The following is a 9,830-nucleotide window of genomic DNA, read 5'->3' on the forward strand; positions in this document are numbered from 1 at the left end:
CACACACAGACACACACACAGACACACAGACACAGACACACACACACACACATAGACAGAGAGAGATAGAGATATATAGAGAGAGAGAGGTCCTATATGGGACAAATTCTGTGTAACCCATCTAGCATGTTGAGGACTTTATCGATGTACTCATTACATTCTAAATGTATCAGGCAAACCAAGGCCACATCTCTCTCTCTCTCTCTCTCTCTCTCTCTCTCTCTCTCTCTCTCTCTCTCTCTCTCTCTCTCTCTCTCTCTCTCACACACACACACACACGCACACGCGCACATATTTACTGTCCTCTCATTTGTCTCCAAAGTCCCCCCCCCCCCCCCCCCTCTCTCTCTCGCTCCCCACACACAATGCATCACATTCGGTGTTCCTATCGACTGGCTTACATGCTGTAAAATACATTTTCCAGATTGATCACGCATATCACAGCAGCTTTGCAGCGGGCGTAACCCTTTGCCAAATGACGCCTACATCAATATTGAGGCATGTATTATCAAGGTAGAGTTTTAAAGGGAGAGAATATTGTTTGGTTTCTGGGTGGCGAGTGTGAGAGAATGGAGAATCACCTTGATTAAGCCACAGGAGGCAAGCTATAGAGGGGCCTCGGTGTGGTGTGCATGCTTTCCTTGCTGTCTGGGAAAAATATGAAACATTAATGCGCTCACGGGCAGAGAGAGAGAGAGAGAGAGGGAGGGAGGGAGGGAGAGAGAAAGTGCTATCCAGCGTCACTGCTGTATATAGCATATAGCCTCCCTCCCTTTGTGTTCATATAGCCGTCAGTGAGTGCATGAAACCGTAAGGTATGGACCCATTGCATAATTGCCACTATATGGTCTATAGTGTTAACCGTGTGTGTATAATTTATTTTCACAAAAGACCCACGCAGTAAATTCTGAATTAATGAAAGATGAGGGGATATGTTGGTGGGCTGCAGTAAATCCTAAATTCCCAAATCAATGCAAGATAGTACTGAAAAAGTACTGTGTAGGTATAGGCACAAAATATGTTCTCATATTGTGTATGAAATATACCATAAAACCAGACAGAGCATCTTGACATTGCTCACATGAAAATGCTTGAGAATGAGACATTGTTGCCTATTTGTTTTTAATAGTACAGTCACCATCACACAACTTCATCAACCGACCCTTCTGGAAAAGCTGCATCATGGAGTATAAGCAAATTGAAGGCAACAACCAATAAAATTCAAGAAACAATGAAAATTTTCAAGACGAAACAAACAAAATGTATTTGAAATGATATATTAAAAGTGCTTTTGATTTTCACGTCTCTCCTCTTTGACTGATGATCGACTCCGCCACACACACTCATGACCGGAGGGGAAACGGCGTCCACACAGACGTCCTCTCCGTAAAAATGTCCACGTGGTCAGTTTTCTGCAGTTGCAGGTCCATAGTATCAATTGGGGGAAAAGTTCAACCATCAGTTGGTGATATTGTCATAGCGATTAGACTTGTTTCTTATTTGTCTAAATTTCTTTATTTTTCTGTTTTAAATTCTCACTTCAATTTTAATTCTTGGAGAACATAGCTTCGACAACATATATCGCACTCATTATAAGAAGCAAAAGGTTATATCAAAAATTATTAGTATAGAATCACATGAACCCTGGTTTAGAACCAGAAAAAATACAAAACAGAGAGGTACATAGACACAGGACATTTCTTATAATTGCTTGGAAACATTATTTTCCCGCTAAGTCTTGATTCTTTTTTTTTCTTACTGCGCATATGATGTTTTTCATTTTATTTGTATTTTTTTTTTTTTTTACAAAAAAAAAAAGGAAAATAAAGACTAGTATTTTACAAAATGAAGAGTGTACTGTTCTTGAAGATGAGAGTGGATTTACACAGGTGTAAAGTCCAGTTCCATATTTTCTGTACATAATGTATTCCATCTCAGTCCCAGAAGACAAAAAAAAAAGAAAAAAAAAAAAGTCATGTCTTCCAAGTTCTCAGAAAAGGTCCTATATATAGTCTTCTTGTACTGGTTGCTGCATTTTGGTCCTTTTTCTCTCTTTTTCACTCTCTCATCATAAGCATCATTGGATGGACATGTAAGGCCAGTTGAAGCTGCTCCCGGATAATAGCATATCCCTGATGAGGGTTTCAATAGGAGTTTTACCTACCAAGCGGACGAAGAACAGCTGCTCGATTACCGACGAGGACACGGTGCGCAGTGAGGGCAGCCGCAGCAAGAGCTTGCCAAAGCGGCTGGGCTGGTTGGGGTACTGGCTCCTCACGTATTCCTCCAGGGCGCACTGGGACTTCTCCTGCAGGCTTTCGATGTGAGCCGCGTCTGACAGGCCGCAAGCGTCTGTGCAGCCAAAAGAGAAACACAAAAAAGCACTCTGGTTATCATTCAACATCAGCGTTACGTGTTATTGACAAAGTGGAATGAACAAACACGACGCTACCCAAACATGCTACATCACACTGAGTAAGAGGGACTGTCATACAGAATAAACAAGGGGCGCTGTGCTGAGGTGGGGAACGCACCACGCTGCAGTGGATGATACCTGTACATATAGCCCACAGCAGTCTAAAGACTGTGAAGCGAAGGGGCACGAAAACGGCGTTGCTTTTTAGAGTAATAACCGGTGGAACACTGGAGCAAGGTTGAAATGTATAGCTATATAGGCCTAAAGGCCAGTAGGCTCATGATGTCTGGGCTCAGGGGATTCAACTCTATGGAAACATATAAACGACACTGATGAATCTGAAATTGCACTAGATGTAATGTGACCTAATTACTCTCAGTAAGCTGTTAAGTCATTTCGCCGCTCTTTTCTCGATAGACCATGCTTGGCCTGTTTTCGAATGGAGCCTATATTATAGGAAAGGCCGCTGGAAGCAATCAAATTTATTAGCAGGGGTGGAAGTCAATAGTCACGCGAAAATAACGTACATGTTCAGAAAAGCAGCCCATGCACAAAAACACATGCGAAATGTGCCATCTGTCGTATACGCAGTCGTGGGTTGCGAGGCGCAAAACATATAAACTTCATGGCTTACTATATGTTTTTGCACGTTATCGAGTGAACTGTTTATCACACAAGTCTATACGTACATGGTGATGTGTTTGTGCCGTAAACGACTGTGTATAGAGGCCAAACTATAGGGTCTGGTGCGGCCTGGCGGGTTTGTATTAAGCTATTATGCTTTGTATAGCGGTTGCACAAGAGTAGATAGCCTCAATTTCCAAGCCCTAATACATTAAACACCGGACAATAGTATCCGAGAGGCTTTTAAGCCTCATCGTGATTTCTCAGGGCTATAACTCACTATGGCCAGACACAATAACCTTATGAACTCGCGGATCGCGCGGGGGCAACGCTGAGATCTAGGGGTGATTTACTGTGACCTTATAGCTCGGCCGCGGCCACACAGCCCCATGTATGCAAATCCGTTTGGATTAACGTTGAGTGTCCCTTTTCAATATAGGCTAATGCAACAATTAATCAGGGGAAATGAATAAAATAGTAGAAACCCTCTCGCAATATAGTTGTGAAATGCATTGCGATACAACAATATAAAGTCCAAAGGATTTGCATGGGACCGGGCTTCAATTTGAATACACGAGTCAAAAGAGAGCTATAGTGCAAATACACCCCATACCCCCCCCCCCCCCACACACACACACGCACGCACGCACGCACACACACACACACGCACACACACACACACACACACGCACACACACACACACACACACACACACACACACACACACACACACACACACACACACACACACACACACACACACACACACACCTAACCCCTGCACCCTCAACAGACTGAAACATGGAGGCAGATAGTTTCCAGATTCGAGTACAGTATTTCTGCGGTAAGGCTGGTAAAGGCACATCATGTGCACACATGGATCAGGGGTCAGTATATGTGCGACAGTGCGCTCCGAATATGAAGGAATAGTCTAGCCTCATCACCATTATGAACGCATCAAACCGTGAAAGTCTCAGGTTATTAAAAGCAAACCAATCCGTACTGGTCTTGGCAGGGCACAACACTGGCTTCTTATGGACACCAGTGAGGTTGTATTCCACCAACCAAACTAAATAATCGGTTTGGAAGAATATAAAATGGCATCTGTCTCACGTCTCTTGCTTTTAGTAATTTTGGGTGAATTATTGAAACACAAACATTAAAATAAATAAAGTATTAGCCTATTGCCACTACATGCAATGAGTTTACATTATGGGATGTATATAATCTTCAAAAAAGGAGGCTATGTATCACATATTACAGGTCAAAATGCAAACTTGTGTGTAGATGTTCCCCTCTGTGTTAAAAATAGGTCGAATCAAATGAGCTACCAAAGAAATACAAAAAAATATATATATATTTAGGAATAAAAAAATATCTTAAATTAAAAGAACGTCAATTTAGACGGAGAAAAACGATATGGTGATGTTCTATGCACTTGAGAAGGGAAAATAGAGGTCTGATAAAACCCTTCCTCTGAATCCCTCTGTCTCACCAGTCAAAATAAGTTCAGGGAACACTCAAACTAATTTGTGTATTTATGTTTATTATGCTAGTTTAATATATTACAGGCTACAATATAATATAATATAATAAATGTACCGGTAATATGATACAATATTGCGAGCAATTAAATATGTATGCGGTTGGAGGCTACTATACGTTTTTTTTTAAAGCAAAGGAAACAATAATGAAGAGGAAATATCTAAATGTACTAAAGCTATAGAAGTCAAAGTGAAGGCGAGTGATGTCATACTGCGATTGGGCTCTGATGCTTTCTAGGCACTGAGAATGATACGTGTTTTTGTATTGAACTAAACGGCCATAACACCATGGAACGCAATATTTGATCAAAAAGTTGATTAAATATAGAATATACACATCCGTGTTATATAATTGGGCCTAATGCGTTTAAAACTATAAGTTAACTCAGGAGTAGTTCTAGGCCCATGGGCCATTTTAGGACCCCCCCTCCCCTTTATTTCTCTATACCACGTCCCTTCCTCGTCATCGCCATCTCCTTTGACATAATGGCTTAAGTGTCCACAATCACCTCCAATATATCTAAATTACGCACGAGAGAAAATGATGACCTTGCCTCAGCCAGCACTCCATTATAACCATCATCTGTATAGGATACTTTTGAAAATGAACAATTCTAACTTTTCTAAGACGAGACTAAAATATCTCCGAGAACCAATTTTTTTTTATGCATAATAATAATATGAACTCGAATCTCAAATCAATCTATACAGCACAGCGCTGTGCCGTGTACTGCAGCAGTGGTACAATGACGTATTAGTCGACTTCATCAGTGTTTCTTTGATCTCGGTCTGCTAAGGATTATTTCCTGTCCTCCCATGACATGTGTTTGTGCACGCAAAACAAGGATATAAGCATGCACTATAACTCATAAATATATCAAGTGTCATATCTCACCAAACGCATGTGCTATTTTATCTTGACGGCGTTATTTTGGGCACCTTTTCCAATCTCCAAAAAAACTAGTTTTATAAATGCGAGCTTTGCCGCAATTTCAGCACAAAAATGCAAACATTTAGGACATTAAATTAAAAATATGAAATATGCATAAAGGCTTAAATGAAACGGCCGTATAGTTCAAGGTGAAAACATTGACCGAAACTTGACGCGCTCTCTCAATCTGGGTTTGTTTACATGTCTTATGCTGTGTCTATAACCGGCATAAGTGGATATGCAGCAAGCTGCTGTCAAAATAGCGCCTTAGCAAAGAGTAGCCTAAGCTTGGCAGCCATATTCTTTCTGCCAGTGTTTTATCATATCTGCCTCTTTCCCATACCATGTGACTAGGCCTCGTTTCATTCACGGCATGTTGGACACCCACCTGATGTAAAAAGTACTATCGCCTTGATGCAGCTGTACTCTGCCGAGTCTACGTGGAGGGCCTTGAGCTTCTCGACTTGCTCCTGGAAGATTCGAATGTGATCCATGAAAGCCACGACGCGGTCCGCAGACATTGGAGAGGCGTGGAGGCCCGCCGCAGCGAGTAGAGGGGCCACATGCAAAGGCATGGAGCACTGAGCCGCATTAAGCACAAACAATTCGCTCCACGTCAGCCTGAGGAGGGACACCTGGTCGGTGATCTGCAGATCGGGAAAGAAAGGGATATTTCTAGCCCATTCCACGGCGCTGAAGAGCAGGCGAGCAGCCAGCTCGCAGATGTTCTCGATGCCCATGATATTGTTGGGCTGCATGCACTGGCTCCCATATCGGGATGTCGGGTAAGGCTCGGCCCGGAGCAATAACGAGATGTATCCGGAGAGATAGCAGTGGCCATTCAGAGGGTCCCCGTTCGTCAGCGCGTACTGGCCTGGGTTCGGTTGGGTTGGAGGCATTCGTCCTCGCTGAACCGCTGACGAAAAGAAAGAGAAGGAGAGGAAATGTGCATCCAGAACTGATAAACATTGTTCATGTGAAAGTAGTGTGTAGCATAAGGCAGACTAGCTAGTGTTTACTGATGCAGGCTTATATAGGCTACATTACAATCTAAATTCATAAATGTCTGGCACATCAATTTCTGACCAAATCATTCTATGACAGATTTGTAGTTTCCCTTTACCCTCGATCACTGTTTACATTTGCCTATTTGTATTTTTGTGTTGTGTATTAAAAAGCAACCACATAGGCACACATACTCTCATACACACAAACACACACATTTGCAATTTTCTGTCACATAACAAGCGCCACTATATTTGCCAAAGTACTCATTATCATGGTATTTGAAGACCGGGCGTATTTATCCACGATGCATGCATTTTCATGTGCTAGTTTACAACGGTATTGGTCAATGTTTTTATTGCCATCATTATTAATGACAATATTCATTAATTGCATTTAATTACATTACAAATGTGAATGAGAATCACTATTCAAAGCACTAACAGTTTCACCATTTGACTCTAACAATAGATAATTTGAAGAAGAAGAGAAAAAAAAACACACACACACACACACACATGAAAGCTACTGTATTATTATAAATAAAATATTATGACCTATGACTCATTTCCTTCGACATTGTACGTGGTGTGTATTACAATTTAAGGCGAGGGATATTTGTAGGGTTTGCGATATTATAGACTTGACAAGGGAGGGAAAGTTACGGCCTCCGATGCACGAGGCAAAACAACGAGCCGTATACACAACTTCAGTGGCGTTGTTCGGTGTAAGATGTCTAGTCAGCATACGGAGCTGAGAGGAGACGTGAGCGTGCAGTCAGTGAGTGTGTTCTGTTCCCTTCAACACACAGACAAACCATGCAAATATAGAATAGTAAGCTACACATATGGGACTGTCTAACGTTAGAGTGCACACACACACACACACACACACACACACACACACACACACACACACACACACACACACACACACACACACACACACACACACACACACACTTCTGCTCTGAAATCCAGTCAAAATGGGCCGCTTATATACAATGTATTTGCCTAAATACCGTAGGTTACATTTAAATGAAAAGACATAAATAGAACGCTAGCTATACGTATGTAGCCGCTTTGTTTGGGCGCCCTGCGTTCATAGTTTATGTGTGTCGTGCACTGCCTTTCGCCCCTTCTAACATAAGGAGAGAGACTACTACTCACTCGTGCAAACATTCCCTCAAAAACATGGATGTGGTATGCAGTATATGCCCCGCCATATAGCCCGTGTGACCTTAATGCAACATGTCAGCCCTATATGTTCGTCTGCTACTATATGCGTAATCATGATTGGCATTAAAAAAATATATTCACCTTCCCGCCGCATTCCCACTTTTAAACATTTCTTCAGCCGACAGTATTGGCACTGATTTCGGTGGTGTTGGTCAATGGGACAGTTCCTATTGGCACGACATGTATATGTTAAGTTCCTCCGCACGCTCCTCTTGAAGAAACTTTTGCATCCCTCGCAGGTGAACTGGCCGTAGTGCTTGCCGCTCGATTTGTCTCCGCAAACAACACATTCTATATGCTGTGGGGTCTGTCCAGAATTCTGACTCCCCTTGTCGCCGGCGGTCCCCGGTGTTGACGGGGGTCCTGGCTGACTGGGGGTCTGCGGAGTGTGCGGCGCTGCCGACGCCGTCTGCTGTTGCTCCCTCGCCGGCTGAGCTGCTGGGTTGGGGCCGCTTGGAGGTCCTCCGGCCACGTCTTCCTGCGGATCTCGCCAGACGCTAACTACCATTGCCATATCTCGGCCCCGAAAAGTGCTATAAAGCGAAATGATCGCTGGTGTTTGTGAAGCGTAGAGAGAGAAAGGGGGATCTTAAAACACGGCAATGCAAAGTCAAATTGGAGCACGCAATCTCATAGGGTAAGAAGGGGAGTAGAACACGATCAATACATTCAAAATAGAGGAGGCGATAGAATAGGCACCCGATCAGGATATGCAAGTATCGGGAGGCCAGTTCCAAGGTAAATTGCAGCCAGCCATTCAGGAACCCCAATCTTGTAGAAAAACCGAACCAGACGTAACAAATTGCAGTTTGGTATAAAATAGCCACAAAGGAGGCAGGAGGAGCGATTCACATGGACGTAGAAACGAGCATAAAATCTTTCTGAGAGACAGGCGATCCAAAGTGCTGCGGAGAAATAAATTCCTTTCTCTTTTCTTCCTTGCTCCTTACTCCCGTCTTCGCTGTAGGAGGGGAGGAAAAACTGAAGAGCTGGATTTTTACATCTATATTCTTAAATAAACCCCATCGCGCCCAGCAAAAAAAAAACGCGTCGCCGAACGAAGTGCCCGTGTAGTTTCACCTCTCCAGTAGGAATGGAGCGAACGAGGAAAGATAAAAAGGGAAAAACAACAACTAATAGAATATGCAAGGAGGAGAGAGACCCAAAAAATGAATGCGCTTAAACGGGAGGACCAGCGGAGCAATGTTTCCGAAACGGGGATCTGCGCGAATGTCTGTATATAGTGAACTTTGACACTACTATTGAAACTGACACGTTTCTATGGAGATCGCTGCGCCTTATATGGTGCTCATGTCAAGGAGCCAAGAGAGGGGCTGCTGGCAACTGATAATCAAAGGCGACTGACTGGCCAGAGCCCCGCATTGAGGAGGGGGGGGGGGGGGGGGGGGGGGGAGAAAATGGGAGGCTAAGGTTAGCCAAGCCTCTTTCTCTCCATTGGTTAGAGTCCTCGTCCCTTGCTACCTACGACTGGGGGCTCTGACAAGCACAATTTACATTGAGCTCGCCCCGCGCTGCTATTTACTTTGAAACCTGATTAGTATGGGCCGTCTATTGTCACAAAAAGAGGAAGAAACCGGGGACAGAATAGGCGAAATGCGGGGTAAAAGCAGGGACAAAAGCTTTACGCACGTGAAATAAACAAACGTGCGCAGCGAAAAGGACTCGCCACAGAATTGCCCAAAGTTTTAAATGGTTTGTCTAGAACTGTTATCCTAATTATAAATGCCGGGATATGATTATTGTTCTATCATAGGTTTTATTATACATTATACTGTTTTGGCATGCGCAATGCGGTATATCTCCCTGTGTGTAATAGCAACATTCTCGCCGACAGAAAATGAATTTAGTCCAAAGTAACTGATAAACGATGGAAAATAGCATTGGAAGAATGATGCATAATAGACAGTGAATAGACAGACGGGGATGCGGTAAGAGCTGCAGCAAATCTCTAAATTAGACGGACAAATACGCAATATTCAATAATTATCGAGGTCCCACATTTCCCCAGTCACTGAATGGGTGTCACATTATGTCTTAATAATGACAATAA

General features: G+C 43.1%; 1 protein-coding gene across 1 annotated transcript; it reads right to left on the reverse strand.

Annotated features, from left to right (window-relative positions):
- Positions 1 to 1,116: 1,116 nt before the first annotated feature.
- Positions 1,117 to 8,980, reverse strand: nr2f1a (nuclear receptor subfamily 2, group F, member 1a). The gene is made up of 3 exons (XM_084319757.1): positions 7,841 to 8,980; positions 5,905 to 6,432; positions 1,117 to 2,352 (listed from the first exon to the last, which is right to left on the reverse strand). Exons 1-3 carry the CDS (start codon positions 8,271 to 8,273, stop codon positions 2,078 to 2,080), a joined length of 1,236 nt encoding a protein of 411 aa, XP_084175883.1. The 5' UTR covers positions 8,274 to 8,980; the 3' UTR covers positions 1,117 to 2,077.
- Positions 8,981 to 9,830: the final 850 nt, after the last annotated feature.

This window comes from Notolepis coatsorum (assembly GCF_963971535.1).
Source record: "Notolepis coatsorum genome assembly, chromosome: 1".
NCBI lineage: Eukaryota > Metazoa > Chordata > Actinopteri > Aulopiformes > Paralepididae > Notolepis > Notolepis coatsorum.